The sequence below is a fragment of the Oncorhynchus tshawytscha genome, linkage group LG02, assembly GCF_018296145.1.
Source record: "Oncorhynchus tshawytscha isolate Ot180627B linkage group LG02, Otsh_v2.0, whole genome shotgun sequence".
NCBI lineage: Eukaryota > Metazoa > Chordata > Actinopteri > Salmoniformes > Salmonidae > Oncorhynchus > Oncorhynchus tshawytscha.
Window position 1 is genome coordinate 32,082,798 of NC_056430.1, and position 21,339 is coordinate 32,104,136.

A 21,339-nucleotide genomic window follows, 5' to 3' on the forward strand; every position below is an offset into this window, starting at 1 on the left:
GTCAATTACCCTCCTTTAACAGCAAGACAAACGCCCTTGTTGACCATTTTGTGTTACTGATATGTGTTTGCGTGTTGTCACTGTTTGTTGAGAATGTTATCTCTTCTTGCTGTGTCTGTGGTAGATCCTTGATGACGGAGGGGACTTGACTCACTGGGTGTATAAGAAATACCCCAACGGCTTCAAGAAGATCAGGGGCATTGTGGAGGAGAGTGTGACTGGGGTCCACAGGTGGTTTTATTTCTGATTTAAAATACATTCTCAATCATACATGTTCATAAGACCAACAGGTAACTCTGAGCTTAGTTACTTAGTTACTTTCTCTTTGCCTTAAAGGTTGTACCAGCTGTCCAAAGCAGGCAAGCTGTGTGTGCCAGCCATGAATGTAAATGACTCTGTGACAAAGCAGAAGTTTGACAACCTCTACTGCTGCAGAGAGTCTATCTTGGATGGGTAGGTGTTAAATGTACCTTTCAAGCATACAAGTGAATGTTCCCTCGCTTCGACACCTCACTGCTCTTTGTGCATACACTTGAAGTCGGAGGTTTACATACACCTTAGCCAAATACATTTAAACTCAGTTTTTCACAATTCCTGACATTTAATCCTAGTAAAAATTCCCTGTCTTAGGTCAGTTGGGATCACCACTTAATTTTAAGTTGAAATGTCAGAATAATAGTAGAGAGTGATTTATTTCAGCTTTTATTTATTTCATCATATTCCCAGTGGGCCAGACGTTTACATACACTCAATTAGTATTTGGTAGCATTGCCTTTAAATTGTTTAACTTGGATCAAACATTTCGGGTAGACTTCCACAAGCTTCCCCCAATAAGTTGGGTGAATTTTGGCCCATTCCTCCTGACAGAGCTGGTGTAACTGAGTCAGGTTTGTAGGCCTCCTTGCTCGCACACGCTTTTTTAGTTCTGCCCACAAATTTTCTTTGGAAGTATGCTTGGGGTCCTTGTCCATTTGGAAGACCCATTTGCGACCAAGCTTTAACTTCCTGACTGATGTCTTGAGATGTTGCTTCAATATATCTACATAATTTTCCTGCCTAATGATGCCATCTATTTTGTGAAGTGCACCAGTCCCTCCTTCAGCAAAGCACCCCCACAACATGATGCTACCAACCCCGTGCTTCACGGATGGGATGGTGTTCTTCGGCTTGCAAGCCTCCCCCTTTTTCCTCCAAACATAACGATGGTCATTATGGCCAAACAGTTATATTTTTGTTTTATCAGACCAGAGGACATTTCTCCAAAAAGTACGATCTATGTCCCCATGTGCAGTTGCAAACCATAGTCTGGCTTTTTTATGGTGGTTTTGGAGCAGTGGCTTCTTTCTTGCTGAGCAGCCTTTCAGGTTATATCGATATAGGACTTGATTTACTGTAGATATAGATACTTTTGTACCTGTTTCCTCCAGCATCTTCAAAAGGTCCTTTGCTGTTGTTCTGGGATTGATTTGCACTATTCACACCAAAGTATGTTCATCTATAGGAGACAGAACGCATTTAATTCCAGAGCGGAATGACGGCTACATGGTCCCATGGTGTTTATACTATACTTGTACAGATGAACGTAGTACCTTCAGGCATTTGGAAATTGCTCCCAAGGATGAACCAGACTTGTGGAGGTCAACAATTTATTTATTTTCCCATGATGTCAAGCAAAGAGGCAGTGAGTACCTGTTTCCTCCAGCATCTTCACAATGTCCTTTGCTGTTGTTCTGGGATTGATTGGCCCTTTTCACACCAAAGTACGTTCATCTTTAGGAGACAGAATGCATCATCTTCCTGAGCAGTACGACGGCTGTGCGGTCCCATGGTGTTTATACTTGCATACTATTGTTTGTACAGATGAACGTAGTACCTTCAGGCATTTGGAAATTGCTCCCAAGGATGAACCAGACTTGTGGAGGTCTACAATTGATTTCCCCATGATGTCAGTGAGTTTGAAGGTAGGCCTTGAAATACATCCACAGGTACACCTCCAATTGACTCAAATTACGTCAATTAGCCTATCAGAAGTTTCTAAAGCCATTTGCTGGAATTTTCCAAGCTGTTTAAAGGCAGTCAACTTACTGTATGTAAACTTCTGACCCACTGGAATTGTGATACAGTGAATTATAACTGAAATAATCTGTCTGCACACAATTGCTGGAAAAATGCCTTGTGTCATGCACAAAGTAGATGTTCTAACCGACTTGCCAAAACTATAGTTTGTTAACAAGACATTTGTGGAGTGGTTGAAAAATGAGTTTTAATGACCCCAACCTAAGTGTATGTAAACTTCTGACTTCAACTGTATATATAATATTTAACTATGTATCTGATTTTTTTGTGGATCAAATACTGTAAATATATATCTCAAATATAGTACCTGTCAAAAGTTTGAACGCTCTCATTCAAGGGTTTTAATTTTTACTATTTTCTACGTTGTAGAATAATAGTGAAGACATCACAATTATGAAATGACACATGGAATCATGTAGTAACCAAGAAAGTGTTAAACAAATCAAAATATGTTTTCTATTTTAGATTCTTCAAAGTAGCCACCCTTTGCCTTGATGACAAATTTGCACTCTTGGCATTCTCTCAACCAGCTTCAACTGGAATGCTTTTCTAACCGTCTTGACGGAGTTCCCACATATTCTGAGCACTTGTTGGCTGCTTTTCCTTCACTCTGCGGTCCAACACATCCCAAACCATCTCAAGGCAAAGGGTGGCTACTTTGAAGAATCTCAAATATAAGATCTATTTTGATTAACACTTTTTTTGGTTACTACATGATTCCATAAGTGTTATTCAATAGCTTTGATGTCTTCACTATTATTTTGCAATGTAGAAAATAGTATAAATTAAGAAAAACCCTGGATTGAGTAGGTGTGTCCAAACTTTTGACTGGTACTGTATGTGTATATATATGTGTGTGTGTGTGAGTTATTTATATATATATACATACATACATACATACATATATATACACACACACACACACACACAATAGGCCAATACATCAGGCTAACAACATGGCCTGTGTGATCCAGTGGCCTGGGAAATTGCTTTTATGGACTGCTACTGCCCACTTCACTCTTTCTGGAGTTTCAACTTAACATAGAAAGGCCAACTTCCTGTATCTTAAAGTTTCCCCTGTCTCTATCTCCATGTTTCTGTCTGCAGCCTGAAGAGGACCACGGACGTGATGTTTGGAGGAAAGCAGGTGGTTGTCTGTGGTTATGGCGAGGTAAGGGGGTGTCATGGAAATTCTACACAGGGACATTCGGAAGTCAATCCAAAATGCATTATTCTTTATTATCAGCGCGCTGGAGAGGTTCCAACTAACGCAATGCAAAGTACACATGTCGTTCCGTTGCTCCCCCCGGGGCAGTTCCGTTAGTTCTCTTATATACAGACAAGTTATATTTGCATGATTTAGCTTATTTATAATTAATTAATCATTAACATTTGCTTCATTCATGTTATCGACCAATACTGGGTCATGCATGTGACATACCAATACCTCATAATGCTTCTTCTCTCTAAGCTGAGACCTTAAAACTGAGATATTCCTTTCTCTAAAAAAGGTTTTGGGCGTACTGCCAAATTGCAGATACTGTTAGTGAGGATTCGTTCAATCAGTCACTTGAATGAACACAGAAATTGGTTATTAGAATAGCACACATTTTTTATTTCCATCACAGGGTTTTCATATTGTATATGTAGTTATGTTTGAAGAGACTGTGTTTGTGCTGGCTATGCTAAACCTGCTATAAAAAATATGTGCATTCTGTATAATGATAATCACCTATACAGTACATACTTGTACATTTATATACTGAAGAGTTCAATGCCATGTCATGCTAAGTTATTGTATATTTAGTCTAAAGCCTCTATGGAGTTTTTAATGTGGACGTCAATGTTTACTGATATGCATGTTCTTTTGTGGGTCCATTGTGGCCTGTTCTGTTGATTGAGGTCAATGTGATGTGATCATATTATGTAATTCTAATGCGATATGCTCTCCCTGCAGGTTGGGAAAGGTTGCACTGCCGCACTGAAAGCCATGGGATCCATCGTCTACGTCACAGAGATTGATCCCATTTGCTCCCTGCAGGCCTGGTGAGGGACAGGAAACTGGAAGCAGAAAGTGCCAAATGTAGAGCACTGCTGACCCAGAGAAATGACACCATGAATTAGACCATAAAACCCTCTGGACAGAGGAGTCTCTCTGTCCTGCTCTAAGATAAACCTTTGAAACAGAAATTCTCCATCAAAATATAAACCCGAAAACCTGAACTGGCTTTCATCATTAGGATAACATGATAGAAACTAGATGGCAGCATATTAAACCTTTTAAATACAACAATAGAGCCTTATAAGTTGAATGGCACTCGTAGACCAGTACTAACCAACTCTACTGTAGGCAGAGCACCTGTCTACCCCCATCTGTTCTTACTAACCCGTCTCTCCCCATGTTTGAACAGCATGGATGGCTTCAGGGTGGTCAAGCTTAATGAGGTCATCCGTCAGGTGGACATCATCATCACATGCACTGGTAAACAACATCAAACTACCTTACTTATGTAATCAACTTTCTGTACAGGGGACTGCTTTTATATGGAAATACATTAATCTATGGGCTTCCAGTACATGCCTCTCACGATCAATATATGCATTGACATACATACATGGCCCTCTGTATCATCTAATCGAGAGAATTTTGTTGGAAGTTTTAGACTGGTGTTTTTCCTGTGGTCTCCTAGGGAATAAGAACGTGGTGACTAGGGACCAGCTGGACCGTATGAAGAACGGCTCCATCGTGTGCAACATGGGACACTCCAACACTGAGATTGACGTGGTGAGGAACTTTAACACAACACAATTTGTGACTACAGTAGAACGTAAAAATCAACAGAGCCTTTCCAGGGAAAATGAAGTTCATGATTGTTTAAAATGTACTTCATATTAAGACTTTTAGTAGTGTGCTTGAGAGTGCATAGTGTGTTGGTCTGCTGATCTGTGTGACCTGCTCCCCAGGCGAGCCTGCGGACCCCAGAGCTGACCTGGGAGAGAGTGCGCTCTCAGGTGGACCATGTCATCTGGCCTGATGGCAAGAGGGTCATCCTGCTGGCCGAGGTGGACACACACACACACACACACACACACACATACATACACATATACTACCACATAGCAAATAAAATGTTTCTCTCCCTTAGGGTCGTCTTCTGAACCTCAGCTGCTCCACAGTTCCTACTTTCGTCCTGTCAATCACTGCCACGACCCAGGTAATACAGACACTCCCCACAGTAGCTAACAAGCAGCTAGAGTAGTGCTGCAGATAGCAGTCTGTGGGTTTACACTGCCTTCAGAAATTATTCATACCCCTAGACTTTATCCACATTTTGTTGTTACAGCCTGAATTTAGAAGCTGTTTTTCAGTCTCGGTCCCAGCTTTGATGCACCTGTACTGACCTCGCCTTCTGGACGATAGCGGGGTGAACAGGCAGTGGCTCGGGTGGTTGTTGTCCTTGATGATCTTTTTGGCCTTCCTGTGACATCGGGTGGTGTAGGTATCCTGGAGGGGTAGAGGTAGTTTCCCCCCGGTGATGTGTTGTGCAGACCTCACTACCCTCTGGAGAGCCTTACGGTTGTGGGCGGAGCAGTTGCCGTACCAGGCAGTGATACAGCCCGACAGGATGCTCACGATTGTGCATCTGTAAAAGTTTGTGAGTGTTTTTGGTGACCAGCCAAATTTCTTCAGCCTCCTGAGGTTGAAGAGGCGCTGTTGCGCCTTCTTCACCACGCTGTCTGTGTGGGTGGACCATTTCAGTTTGTCCATAATGTGTACGCCGAGGAACTTAAAACTTTCCACCTTCTCCACTACTGTCCTGTCGATGTGGATAGGGGGGGTGCTCCCTCTGCTGTTTCCTGAAGTCCACGATCATCTCCTTTGTTTTGTTGATGTTGAGTGTGAGGTTATTTTCCTGACACCACACTCCGAGGGCCCTAACTTCCTCCCTGTAGGCCTTCACGTCATGTTGGTAATCAAGCCTACCACTGTAGTGTCGTCTGCAAACTTGATGATTGAGTTGGAGGTGTGCATGGCCACGCCTTTACCATCTAAACCACTGTGAAATATATTTTCCATAACCAACATTTTTTAAATTTATTTTCAGCTGTTTGAAGCTGGTGTACAAACCCGAAAGTAAAATACTTAAGAACGGGAAGCATATATATAACGCACATGTAAACCCTTCTTAGACTTGCTTTCAATGAGAATGACAGATCTATAACTCACTTTTCTACGTGAATTTGGTTAGGTATCCCAAAAAGTTACATATTGCTACTGTATATAGCATCTTTGGTGACTTCTAGGAAGTTTTTAACCCACTCAATCCCAACGTTATTCACCATCATTGTAAAGCCCTAATTATTTTGTTGCTCTGACAAGGTCATTTCTGAAGATTATTTTTTTTAAATGTGATTAGTGATTCATTTTAAGATTAAAAAAACAACAACAACCCTGTCCCTCATTTTAAGGTAAACCCTGTTACGTGCACAGAACTCTCGTTTTAATATGATGAAACTGTTCCTTTAAAAAGTTTTTTCAAAAGAAACATTGAACATGTAATAATGGATCGTAGTGTAAAAGCAAGTGAGCTGGTTCTACTCTTTATGGCCATTTTCTGATGTTTATTGGTGGGGCATACCACATCAACCCTGCCTGTTACCCCAGGTATCCCCATTTCCCTTTGCCACAGAGAGAGGCTTGACATGTTTTAGCAATAAAAACAAAAATTGTGAAGCTTGCATTTAATTGCCCCTCCCTTTTGCACACAACAAGCTTCCATTTCCCCTGTAACAAGGGGATTCATGGCCGATTTAAGATTAAGTCGTCAACCCTGTTACTTTATTTGACACTTACTGTAGTAATTTTTTCATGTAGCCCTGTACACTCATACCCATAAACAGTTTGAAAATGGCAGATTTGGACACTGATAATTGGAATGCAGTGGCTGTACAGTAACATGCTATACTTGATGTCAGAGTTCAGGGTCTCTGCTTCAAAACTCTGTATGGGTTTTGACTGACAGCCATTCTGAACTTAAGCACCTTGTGCATCAACAAGTTACCCCCATCCAGGGGCATTATGTGTAAGAATTGCTTAACACTATGTTCAAGATTAAACTCTATTGGACCAGTTAGGTTCGGGTGAATTGAAAACCACACAACTGAATAATTTAGGAAAAGAATGCTGGCTTGTATTTGTAAATAAAAAATACTTACAAAAAAATGTATCACCTTGAGTAAATATTGATATGTGAAATGAGCTTCAATGAGCTTGTAGCGGAGTGCGTAATTGGCGGCAGAGAAGTCAGGCGCAGGAGAGCAGAACTGGGTAATAACCCGATATTTATTAAGCAAAACCAACTGCAACAAGATAAATGGGCACAAAATAACCCGTTGTGCGCTCACGGGGAACGTGCACAAGCACTAAAATAAACAATTCGGCAGAAGTCGTGACAGAGTTCAATATGATTGAAATACTTCAATAGTACAATAGACTTAGATATCGGCCATATATCCTGCCTATAATTTGCTAGGGTGCACCCAACTCTATCTTAATCTGAGAATCTCTGATGTCAATGTTCAATAGCAATACAATAAACATGAATCCACAGAAAAACACAAACCAATTCCCAAATACTGACTTATAAATCACTACGATGGAATCAATGTGAGTGACTGTGCCTATCAATAAACACTGTAAGGTGTTTAAGTGTAGCATGTGCTTATAACAATCCCACTGCAATGTCTTGCAAGAAAAATCCTATCACACCGTAGTATGGCAGTGCAAATTTAGTGTTCTCCAAGGAAAATAAATCTTTGCATTCAAATCTTCTTATCGATGTCCTGGGTTCGGCGGCTCGCCATCCTTGGTGGAACTGAATCCATACTCAAAAAACCTGACCAAATCCTGGCGTCAATCTTTCCCTCAATCCCTTCACAGTACGTTTGTATATAGAAGTGAGTGTTAATATCCAGTTCTCTCCTTTTAGTTCAGATTCATACAACTTGATTTTTAACTTAGTTTTTCTTCTATGGAATGGCAGTAGCTCTTCACGTTCCGTTCTAGCTCTTTTTTTCTCAGCATGTTGGCGCCGACTGGTGTATAACGTGAGGTTAGGAGAGGGACTAAGAGAATATTGAGTTTTGATTGGCTCAAAATAAACTGCCTGTCATGCAGCTTCTGACAGCTGATTTGTAATAGCTGTCAACTTAAATATCAATAGCAATATAGTATAATATGATTGGTTACTGGAATCTCACTAGTAACGATAAGTGTTCAACATTAGTTGACCAGTGTTACACATGCACCCCAAAAATCGGAAGGGGACAAGGTACGTTAGGATGTCTGGGTGTGTGGTCAGGAGAGGGGCTCGCCCCCCATCTGGAAGTTATAGCTTTTTTCTGCAATCTAAAGCCATGATCATATGTACAAATTAAATAAATAAATAAATATATAAAAACGTTTTATTTTCTGTATATCTAAGCATACCTCTTGAGCTGTCTGTATCCTCCTGCCTGATGGTAATTTGTTTAAATAAACAATATATGCTTCTCTGCATCACTGGTAAACAATGGGTAAAAGATTGAAAGTTATGTGAGTCTTCAGTACATGTAGTAATTGCTTACTTTTCTAAACTCTACCAACCTTGCCAGCAGGCATGCCAGCTAAGATAGTTAGACAAGCTAGTTACTCTAACTTGATTGATAACTAGCTACATTTCAGGCTATCTGGGCTAAAGCCAACTTCATAAAATTGCTAGGTGACTAGTAGTATTACAGAGAAACAACTACAAAAACATTTAATAAAATAACGTGTTTTTTTATGACGTTGAACATGTTTCTTTATGACACGGTTTAAATAACGTGAAGTCAAAAGTAGTTACACAAATCAAAAGGCACCTAATTGTTGTAACGACCCATCTATTCTTGAGTTTGTGTGTATACTCATGATTGTGTATTGTGCTTCATTTCTCCAACAGGCTCTGGCTCTTATTGAGCTGTACAATGCTCCAGAGGGCCGCTACAAACAGGATGTCTACTTGCTTCCCAAGAAGATGGGTGAGTAATGGACAGCCCTTATACCCTGCCATGTTTGGTGCGTTACAAGGAAATACAGATAAATAATGTCTTTAGTGATAGTTATAATTATGTTATGATCTAGCTAGCTACACAACACAATTCCTGCTTTAGCTGTTTTATCCCTGTCTCTGTGGACATAATACTGTTTCACAAATGCCTGTTTTGGACAAGCTGTGCAAACCACTTTCACTAGTCTCTGAGGCCCTACTTATGCCATCTGGTGATGGGAATGAGACATTACAAATCAATTCTGTAACTTTTATTTGGTATTCAAGCATACAGACACAAATATTTGTTGAATACAATTATAAAAACATTGCTTATTACTTCTATAATTGTATGTATGTTGTGATTGTCTCAGATGAGTATGTTGCCAGCCTGCACCTGTCCACCTTTGATGCCCACCTAACGGAGCTCTCAGATGAGCAGGCCAAGTACCTGGGCCTCAACAAGAATGGCCCATTCAAACCCAACTACTACAGGTACACATTTCCCTGCTAACATCCCTTTAAATGTCACCAAAATATCAGATTTATGTCAGATTTATCTTCATTTTTGCATTTCATCCCCACAGCCACAACACAACAACATCATCCCCCACAGCCACAACAAATGTTCTTATTGGTACAATCAAGTTAAGTGAAGGTTTTTATAACAGTACATACATTTGACTAATATTTTCATTTTTGGTATTCATAGGTATTAGCTTGCATGAACGGACCACAACTCTGCACTCCTTGACTTGGACAAGGCATGGATAAGATAATGAAATATATATATATATGTATAAAGCTCCTATTCCTTCATTTTCTACAGTAGGTGTTACCCTGTTTCACTTGCTGTTTTGTGTGTTTAGTTTCACCATTAGTTCTGTAAATACACACTCTAACAAACCAACATACAGGACCCCACTGGGCATCAATGACCAATTGAAAGTACAGCACCTAAACTCAGCTGTCTGCTTGAGATATTTATATACACGTCTGATTTCATTCCCACTCTCCAGTAGAATAGACATTTTTCTGATGTGTTATTTGTAGTTTGATAGATCTTTATTATTGTGCCAATTGATTGTGTAGGGAAGGGGATTGTTGTAATTGAGATTTATATTTTCTGTCTGCATTGATGTCGCTCTTCTCAAATAATTACATTCCAGCCAAGGGAACAGGGAGAAATGGCCTCCACACTAGAAAGACTCAACCTCAATGTCCCATTTAAAGGCATTGTCACATTTCCTGCTGGACCATGTGTATACCCATAGAGATGTTTACTTCCAGCTTGTCATTTTACTGATCTCTATCTCTCTTCCTCTGAAACAGAACTGAGGTTTTATTGAAAATATGAGTACCTGTACTGACTGTACTGTATTGGGGCGGCAGGTAGCCTAGTGGTTAGAGCGTTTGGGCCAGTAACCGAACGGTTGATAGATTGAACCCCCGAGCTGACAAGGTAAAAATCTGTCGTTCTGCCCCTGAACAAGGCAGTTAACCCACTGTTCCTAGGCCGTCATTGTAAATATGAACTTGTTCTTAACTGGCTTGCCTAGTTAAATAAAGGTTAATTTTTTTTTTTTTAAATGAATAGACTAAAGGGCAGACATACAGTATATGATTTTCTTTGAATAGTACATGTGTGCATGTACAGTACAGAAATGCAATTATCTTCACTAACAACATTTATAAGTGTAATATACAGAAAGGTATGTGCAACCAGAAGAGTGACTATCCAATCTGGCACTGGTTTTGATTGAGTCTCACATGGTAATATGGTAATAATACTGGAATGTTTTGCATTGTAGGAGTCTTATCAGACTTACAAGGACAATAGTGCATTGCTATTTCTCCATTCCTGGTCTAAACAATGTGGAATTAGGTTTATTGACGTGATTTTTTTTTTTAAATACAGTAGTTGGCTGATTTTAGTATTGTTATTACTAGTAGTAACTAGTATCCCTGTTTGTGTGATGTGAATGTTTTTCACTTAACGTTCCTGATCACCATGTTGTCCTTCTGTCTGTTCTCTGCATCCATACTTGCCTGTTTTCATTTCACCATCACATTGAAAGGTCTACTTCATAAGGAGAGTGGTTATTCAGTTGAGTAATGTTGTTTTTTAGTTCCACCTGCTGATGAATATTACACAGGGTAAATAATCTGTATGTATTACCGGTGCATTTAAAATGACATGCACTGTCACTCTGGTCTGGTAACATGGGACACTGAGTCGGTTGAATACAGACCACATCTGTGTGTACAATTTTCAGTGTTTTCTGTCCTTCCATTTTAGCTGTGTGAAACAGATACTGTTTTATTTGTATATATATTAGCTGATGCAACTGTGAGATAAAGCGCTTTCTTCTTTGCACTACTTAAAGCTGTTGAGCATTACAACCAAGGACATATGTGTGAGAAGGACATTGTTGGAGGGGTATTGGCGTCGTAACTTTGGTTACTGGTCAAGTGACAGTGCCTTGTGACCCATCTGCTACTGCACATATTCATCAGTTGTAGGATTATGTCTGTCCACTCTATTCCTCTTTGAAAGCTGTCCAACAGTGTTCTGATTCTGCAGTATAATCACTATGCACCAAGATGTGCATCACTGTAGTGGTCTCATATAAATATTTGTACTTATTGGGGGTACCCAAACTGCTTAATGTGTCAGCATTTAGTTACTTCCATTGTAAGAGAACATAGTAGTTTGAATTGACCTGTTTTGGACTTTTTGAAGTTACAGTAAATCTTTATTTCTACCCTTGGATATTGTCTGTATAGCACTACCAAAAGCATGCCATGAAGTAAAAACAGAATGCCTTTACATGCACTGTGTTGTTTACAAGGCCTCTGAATTTAAATTCTGTTTTAGTTCATTGAATCTCCCATACTTTAGATTTGTTTATAATGTCAGAACCATAACGACTCGCAGGATGTCGTAATAACTGACAAATATAGTCAGTTTATGAAACACTGTCTAGCAGTTAAGTGTTATCTGACCAGCTCACAAGTCCAGGGTCATTTGGATGTTGTATGCAACAGTGTTCTGCAATTTGGGCTATTTGAGTGACTGTCGGTGACTGACATAACAACAGAAACTGATGCACACAACCAAATTTCGAAATTGCACCTTGTGTATTCTACTATTCCAACTATCAAAAATAAGTTGAGACCCCGACTGAGTTCCTAAAATGTATTTTTTTTATTTTTTTGGTGAAATTGATCCGCAGGCCTACAAAAGGGGGGCCGTGGGGCGCCAGTGCACATCCCTGATGTAAAGCAAGGAGCACTGTGATGTACATGATGCGAGAATCGCTTATGTATCTCTGGTTGTGACAAAACTACCTTTTTTATTTGAGCTTTGCAAATTAAATTATATTGTTAAATTATACAGTACTATGTATTATTTTTCTGTGTATTATCTGAGTGGTTGATGTATAGTCTGGCTGAGTCAACTCAAGCTGTTTTACTTTAATCTGACTGCTCTCTGATGCTGCTATTTATTTTTCTGCTTTCTGTTGGTTGATGTGTACCGATCCCTTTAATAAACTTTTCTGTGTTTGAATTAAAACCTGCTAGTGCACCATTGTTTAACAAGTGATTATTTACCTAATGTGATCAAGGTCCAATTCTGGAACTAACTGTAAGAGGGTTTTTTACTTAAGCAACTATTTTTTTATACAAATTCACAATATAGACATTTTGAAAAACAACTAAGTAAATGGAATGAATAAACTATTTATTCATGTGAACAGTGCTGTAAATGACAAAATATAGATTCAAGTATAAACAATATTTGATTTGGCTGTTTACATTTTTTTAAGACTGGGCCAAGAATGACTGTATTTTAGTCCAGGCTTGGTCTAGTGCAGGCTTGGTCTAGCGCTAGGATGTCTACAGCTGCCACAGGCTACACTGCCCTCCAAACAGCGGAGGAAACTTCCTTTCATGGGTGATTTAATGATCACCTGAAAGAAGTATTTTAAGTATTCACCTCCAAATCCATTATATTCTGTTGGCTCACATGGTTTCTCCTCCAGTGTCAATCTGCCAAGTGCATACGAGGCTGCAAAGTTTCCTCAACTGTAAACCGACAAAATAGCACCACAGTTGTGACTCACTAAATAGCATGTCTGACTAACAAACTGTATTCATAGTCTTCTGATCCTACAACGACTGCAGGGCTGTTGTTGATGGCAGACGGGCTCTAGAAATACAGCAACTTTTCAGCAGACCATGTGGGAGACATTAAAGCACGGCTCCTTGTCCTCCATGAAGGCATCAATATTCAGTTGGTTTGCAGAGAATGCTGCAACGTATCCAGAGTAGGGCATGTCTCCCAGGTCAGAGTCAACCTGTCCAGGTTCTCTTCACAAACAGGTCATTTCTTCAAGGCTCATAGGAGAGCTTCGCTCTTTGGCGCTTTGGTGAACAACCCAAAGCTGCTGTGCCAAGCAGAAGTGCTTCTTCACATCTTCACCATTCACTGGAATTGTAGGGTCAATTGCAAAGATGCCATACACACGTGTCAATAATGTGTAGAAAGAGGGCATTTGGAACAGTTCCAAGTTACATTATGGTCCAGTAGTTCACCGTTTTGTGCTCATCCACTCTGCAGTGCTCCCCAGTCACCAGGTCTCACAGGGTATCTCCCAGAGTAGCCACTGGGAAAGACCTTCATGGCTTTCACAATCAGACAGGTGATGTCTCTGGACACCATTTGGCTCTTAGAGGGGACATTGTACTGAACGATCATCTTGGATTCTGAGTGCTGGGTCAGTTGATTATATGCAGAGGCTACAATCTCTTTCACCTCTGCTGGTTATAAGTTGACCTCTTGTTGACCAAGATCATCCAGAAAAGGCCAGTCCCTCAGGACGCGAATGGAATCCTCCTTTGCTGCACCACAGTAGATTTGGTCCAGAAGTTTGGTCACAATGGTGTGCAGGGTTGGAAAACCAATCACAAGACGTTCTCCATGGACAAGAGGGAACTTACTGCCAAGATGTGACTCAGAGTTCTAGATAAAGCAGAAGTTTATGCAGGAGCAGGGTCCAGTCTTGCAGTCACGTGAATAGCTGACAGACACTGACTGGACCGGGCGCACGTGAACTCTGAACCAACTACATTAATTTGGGGACAGGTTGAAAAGCATTAAACATTCATGGCAATTTAGCTATCTAGCTTGCTGTTGCTAGCTAATTTGTCCTGGGCTCCTGAGTGGCGCAGTGGTCTAAGGCACTGCATCTCAGTGCAAGACGTGTCCCTGGTTCGAATTCAGCCTGCATCACATCCGGCCGTGATTGGGAGTCCCATATGGCGGCGCACAATTGGCCCAGCGTCGTCCGGGGTAGGCTGTCATGGTAAATAAGAATTTGTTCTTAACTGACTTGCCTAGTTAAATTTAAAAAATAAACATTGGGTAGTTATTTTACTTGAAATGCACAATGTCCTCTACTCTGACAATTAATCCACAGATAAAAGGGTAAACCGAGTTAGTTTCTAGTAACCTCTCCTCTTTCAGTCTTCTTTCTTTGGACTTTATATGTCGGCAAACAACTTTAAGGTGCATTACCACCACCAACTGGACTGGAGTATGGACCTCAGTTCATCGTTCAATCACCCATGTAGGTATCTGCTCCTAAAAACCAATGAGGAGATGGGAGAGGTGGGACTTGCAGCACGTCAAGCGTCACAAATAGAACCAAGTTCTATTTTATCGCCTGGCTATGCAGACACGTGCGAGCAGTGTGTATGCAATGATTGAATAATATGTACGTGTACATTTATTTTGCAACGTTCGCGCACGTAAAGCGAGCGGTGTGGTCAGCATGTTCGACTGACAGCTGTCATGATAGTTCCTGTAACCTCTATCTCCAGCACTCAGGATTTTCTCAGGACAGTGGGGCCACCAGCCACACTCATCATGTCATCAAGTATGGAGCGCACAATCCTGACCCCAGAAGAAGATATGTAGCTGCTTCGTATGATTGAAAGCATCTGTGAAGTGCAGAGTACCAGCAAGTTCCTAAAGCAAAGATATCACCACCCAAATCATTAGGTCGACAAGTGCCTTGCTGGCGGATCCCTCTCCCTCAGGGGAGTCTCTATCTGCTGGGTTGGCTCTAACGCTGGGAATAAGACTGGTGACCATTTCCACCACCACCCAAGATTCACTCTGTAGACAGGAAGCTGGGAGACAGGTCAAGTCACTGCTGATGTGATGTCCTCAATTACCTTTTGGAGTAATGCCGCGTTCACATGCTAGTTGGAACTAGGAAACTCTGAAATGTACAACTTGCTGATTTCATTGAATGCGGCACGTGTGTAACAACAACCAGTTAGCAAGTTGGAAATGTCAGAGTTTCCTTGGTCCGACTAGTACTTGAATGCGGCATAAGCTTCTGGACGCAAACCGGGTGGGTCCCTTTGAGCCACGGTCTACACTTCAATTGCAGCTTTTATGCTACAGGAAGACAGAAAATAAAGGCCACAAGTTGAGAGATCATGAACACTACAGGAAATAATGGAATTGATAGCTAATAAACACCTGTATCAAGGGGAGTGACAGACTCTCACAGGTTAGGACTGGAAAGGGAGAAACACAGTGAACCTCCAAAGCCATTCGACTGGGAGCCCCCCAGTGAGTAGGCCTAAAGAGAGATTGAGAGAGGATGAGTTTTAGTAAGGTAGGATTTCTTGCATTTACTGCTAAGGTTATCAACTAGCTCCACAATGAGATAGTGTGCAGGCCAGGAAGCAGGCTGTTAGCCAGCCTGACAGCTTAGTGGAGTCTACCATTAGCACAGTCAGTGTAGTCAGCTCAGCTATCCCCATTGAGACCGTGTCTGTGCCTTGATATTGGTTGGGCAAAACTAAACATGGCAGTGTTCACCTTAGCAATCTCACTGGAATAAAGACCTCCTCCATTCCTGCCATTATCAAAATAGGGCTACTTAATGTTAGATCCCTCACTTCCAAGGCAGTTATAGTCAATTAACTAATCACTCATCATAATCTTGATGTGATTGGCCTGACTGAAACATGGCTTAAGCCTGATGAATGTACTGTGCTAAATGAGGCCTCTCCTGGTTACACTAGTGACCATATTCCCTGCACATCCTACAAAGGCGGATGTGTTGCTAACATTTACGATAGCAAATTTCAATTTTCACAAAAAATAACGACTGTGTTTTCATATTTTGAGCTTCTAGTTATGACATCTATGCAGCCTACTCAATCACTTTTTATAGCTACTGTTTACAGGCCTCCTGGGCCGTATACAGCGTTCCTCACTGAGTTCCCTGAATTCCTATCGGATCTTGTAGTCATGGCAGATAATATTCACATTTTTGGTGACTTTAATATTCACATGGAAAAGTCCACAGACTCACTCCAAAAGGCTTTTGGAGCCATCATCGACTGAGTGGGAGCAGGAGGTATCCTCGTGGTTAGATCGTTGGACTTGTAACCAAAAGGTTGCAAGATCGAATCCCCGAGCTGACATGGTAAAACTCTGTTGTTCTGCCCCTGAACAAAGCAGTTAACCCACTGTTCCTAGGCCATCATTGAAAATAAGAATTTGTTCTTAACTGACTTGCCTAGTTAAATAAAGATAAAAATAAGAAACTAGCTCCCTGGTATACAGAAAATACCTGAGCCCTGAAGCAAGCTTCCAGAGAATTGGAACGGAAATGGTGCTACACCAAACCGGATGTCTTCCGACTAGCTTGGAAAGGCAGGAAGAGCCATCGCTGCTCCATCATCCTATTTTTCCAACTTAATTAAGGAAAATAAGAACAATCCAAAATGTATTTTTGATACTGTTGCAAAGCTAACTAAAAAGCAGCATTCCCCAAAAGAGGATGGCTTTCACTTCAACAGTGATAAATTCATGAACTTCATTGACGAAAAGATCATGATCATTAGAAAGCAAATTACGGACTCCTCTTTAAATCTGCATATTCCTCCAAAGCTCAGTTGTCCTGTGTCTCCTATGTTGAACATAATAAACATGTACCAAACTCACTAAAAGTGGCAGTAATAAAGCCTATCTTGAAAAAGCCAAACCTTGACCCAGAATATATAAAAAACTATCGGCCTATATCGAATCTCCCATTTCTCTCAAAGAATGTTGAAAAGATGTTTCACAGCAACTCACTGCCTTCCTGAAGACAAACAATGTATACGAAACGCTTCAGTCTTGTTTTAGACCCATCATAGCACTGAGACTGCACTTGTGAAGGTGGCAAATTACCTTTTAATGGAGTCAGACCGAGGCTCTGCATCTGTCCTCGTGCTCCTAGACCTTAATGATGCTTTTGATACCATCAATCACCACATTCTTTTGGAGAGATTGGAAACCCAAATTGGTCTACACGGACAAGTTATGGCCTGGTTTAGATCTTATCTGTCAGAAAGATATCAGTTTGTCTCTGTAGATGGTTTGTCCTCTGACAAATCAACTGTACATTTCGGTGTTCCTCAAGGCTCCATTTTAGGACCACTATTGTTTTCACTATATATTTAGTGCACAACAGCAGCTGCAAACGCGGGCTAGGAAAGAACAGACAGAGTATCCCGTCTACCACACAACGACGTTACTACAACGCATTCAATTGACCACCAGAGACATTCTTCAAAGGACTCGGTTTGGCAACACGGCCTTCCATCTACCACCAATCTACCGAAGCGCATCTCAGAGTAAATATTTATTGCATTTTCCTTTTCCAAATGGGCAGTAATTTAGAATGCATAAGATACTATATTTATGATAGCACAGCTTCTCCCTTTTGTTCCTCAGTCTTCCCGCTCTTTCACTCAAACCCAACCCCTTTTCTTTTGTGTAACCAGCTGTCATATCTGTTCTGCCCGCCAGGGACGTTTTCCTTTATGATGTAATTTGTAATCAAGGTATAATTCATTCTGTGTATATGTAATTCTGTGTGATTAGTTAGGTATTTCGTAAATACATAATTAAACCCAATTTTGTATTGCTGATTCAACTTGTTAGCCAGGGTTCGTGAAGATAACCAAGAATGTACAACTTTCAGATGAGACTGAATTAAATCAAATCAAATCAAATGTATTTATATAGCCCTTCGTACATCAGCTGATATCTCAAAGTGCTGTACAGAAACCCAGCCTGAAACCCCAAACAGCAAGCAATACAGGTGTAGAAGCACGGTGGCTAGGAAAAACTCCCTAGAAAGGCCAAAACCTAGGAAGAAACCTAGAGAGGAACCAGGCTATGTGGGGTGGCCAGTCCTCTTCTGGCTGTGCCAGGTGGAGATTATAACAGAACATGGCCAAGATGTTCAAATGTTCATAAATGACCAGCATGGTCCAATAATAAGGCAGAACAGTTGAAACTGGAGCAGCAGCACGGCCAGGTGGACTGGGGACAGCAAGGAGTCATCATGTCAGGTAGTCCTGAGGCATGGTCCTAGGGCTCAGGTCCTCCGAGAGAGAGAAAGAAAGAGAGAATTAGAGAGAGCACACTTAAATTCACACAGGACACCGAATAGAACAGGATAAGTACTCCAGATATAACAAACTGACCCTAGCCCCCCGACACATAAACTACTGCAGCATAAATACTGGAGGCTGAGACAGGAGGGGTCAGGAGACACTGTGGCCCCATCCGAGGACACCCCCGGACAGGTGACGATTAAGGTGACGATTAATATTGACTGCTATTGATGTAAAATATGACTAGGTCTTTAAGAGTTTATTCGGAAGATAACAGCTCTATAAATATTATTTTGTGGTGCCCCACCTATCTAGTTAATTACATTTACATGATTAGCTCAATCAGGTAATATTAATTACGGAGAAAGGATTTTATAGAATTGCATGTCATATCACTTAATCCGGCATAGCCAAAGACACGACAGGTCTCATGAGTCTTCTCAAGTACTAGTACCCCATGTGGACAGGCCCAGTGAACCAAGGGGTCCTAGTCAGTGAAAAATGTTAAATTAAGTGGAATGCATGCCAGGAAAACCACGACACGACACAACACTAAACAATACATTAATTGTACTATAACGGTGACAAACGGTGCCCCCAAACTGTTAGGGCCTACATAAAGCTGTCCTAACATCTTACCAATGCTACACCTGGCTATCAGCGGAGCCTTGTCTGGCAGCAAAACAGTTCATTCAGCCTCATTTACTGCTTTCTAAAAAAACATAGCTGATATGGCTGACTTGCTTAAACAAATGTAGTTTCTAATGACAATTGAGATGTACAAACTATGGCATAAAAACACGACAAGCGGATAAGAGGCAATCCAGTAATTTCGATTAAGACATTAGCGAGCTAGGATGAACTTTAGTCAATATAACTATTTGTTTAGCACTTTTGAAATGTACAGCGACAGAATTCAGAACATGGGCCGTTCTTACAGTGCTCTCCCTGTACACCAAGTTAGAACCATAGGATAAATAAAGGGGGCATACAAGCAGACAATGAAAGCTCTTACAATATTCAATGATTACATTTCTCTAAAACAGGTTATAGGCTACAGAAGAACAGTCAGAACAATAGGCGAAATTAAGAGGGGTAAATAGACCAAATTTTTAGGGTGAGGAAAATGGGCTACTAACATGTTACTACACAACATACACTTAATATTACTTTCTTAGCTACCGTATACATTTCTCCCTGGCATATTACATCATTTATGAAGCAGCATACAATACATTTTTGGACTCACATTGTTGTGCAGGAAGGTGGCGCGGCGGTCTTCCAAGTCAACCGTTGTTTTGACCTCAGCACAAATCTTGCTTCATTGACAGCATGGCCAATGTTGAATGTTTATCATTTTGAACTGGGAAAAGAGCCCCTTAAACACAGATTTGGGAACACATAGCCACTGTCATTGATTCCTTCGAAACCAATTGAGTGTAATGTTTATGTCCAATGGCCGATGAGCACCGATACGGTATCTATAATTTCTCTTGATGATGACTGCTAGCTAAGATCTTGAAGGTATGATGTTGACATGATCAGTCCAATCAAAGCTACTGTAGATATAACGTGATTTGAAGCTATTTTGTCTGTGGCCAATGACCTTGAGCCTTCTTGGATGGGCACTTCTATGGCAGCAGCCGTCTCCTCTTACACTTGGCAGTGACGTAAAGTCCCCATGAGTGACAGAACACTGGGCCAATCACGGCACAACGCTCTGTATTTTCTGCTGGCTGCCCCACCACCACAGAAAGCGCTGAGCTAGTCTGAAACACCTGCATTTTGGAGCAGCCTTACTCAAGAAAACAAAAAAGAGACCATGTTTGTATGTAGGTTTATTAACTCAATTATATATATTATTATTTTTTACATTGTTTGCAAACTGATATGTGGCACGTATTAATGCCAAAATAACATGCAACTAGGCAATATATTATTTTGGGGGGCTAAAAATGTGTCTCTGCCTCACCTGCACTGAATGACGGGTCGCAAGAGGTCCTAGTACCGCTGGTTGGGAACCTCTGGGTTCGATGGTGGTGCGATTTATTCTTCTCGTTTTCCCTTTATTGGTGACAAATGTACAATTCACACTCCGACCTGTGAAAGGCAGAGACACTAAAGAAAGCGTCTAGTCTGCCGGAAAGCCATACGAAGAAGAAGAATTTTGTCAGGCAGTATGAAGATACAGTAAATCTGCCCTTCCAATAGCAATCACGCTTGTAGAAGTTGTAGGCGATGTCATGGCGACGTTGGCTAGCTAAACTTATTATTATTTTAGTTTTGTTTGTTATTAACAACAAATCAATACAGAAAGTACATGAGGGAACACAAGTATATATAGATTACATACAATGGACAATTGAGCAAGGGGGTACAATATCACATTACACAAGGACCTTAAGGGACATACATACACTTATAATTCTAACAGCTTTTTTGTTAGTATTTAAGTGTCTTAAAATAGAGTTCAGTTTATTTTTGTAGGGTAAGAAAATGTTTTTTTTTGTTTGCAAATTTAAATTTGTGAATATGAAATTTGGCCAAAAGAATAAAAAAATCAATTACATAAAAATGTTTCAGCGTATTCCTATCGTAGGTAAAGAATCCAAGCAGTACATCTCTCCGCAATCGTTGGCTAGCTAAACTCATGCGTAGAAACACAATGAAATGCTCAAGTGCAGGCCGTCAAATCAAAGCCACTCCTTCGATATAAAGT

At 40.7% G+C, this 21,339-nt stretch overlaps 1 protein-coding gene across 2 annotated transcripts in view; it reads left to right on the plus strand.

Moving 5' to 3' along the window:
• The window catches only part of LOC112217821 (S-adenosylhomocysteine hydrolase-like protein 1), a 67,518-nt gene extending 56,911 nt beyond the window's left edge, over positions 1–10,607 (plus strand). For both annotated transcript variants that reach the window (XM_024378380.2, XM_024378390.2), the window contains 11 exons: positions 125–231; positions 337–453; positions 3,184–3,247; positions 4,034–4,122; positions 4,488–4,558; positions 4,767–4,861; positions 5,041–5,139; positions 5,223–5,291; positions 9,057–9,135; positions 9,518–9,638; positions 9,856–10,607. In XM_024378380.2, the coding sequence (XP_024234148.1) occupies positions 125–231; positions 337–453; positions 3,184–3,247; positions 4,034–4,122; positions 4,488–4,558; positions 4,767–4,861; positions 5,041–5,139; positions 5,223–5,291; positions 9,057–9,135; positions 9,518–9,638; positions 9,856–9,862 (918 nt within the window). In that variant the 3' untranslated portion in view covers positions 9,863–10,607. The remainder of the gene's footprint in view (positions 1–124; positions 232–336; positions 454–3,183; positions 3,248–4,033; positions 4,123–4,487; positions 4,559–4,766; positions 4,862–5,040; positions 5,140–5,222; positions 5,292–9,056; positions 9,136–9,517; positions 9,639–9,855) is intronic.
• The last annotated feature ends 10,732 nt before the right edge of the window (positions 10,608–21,339 follow it).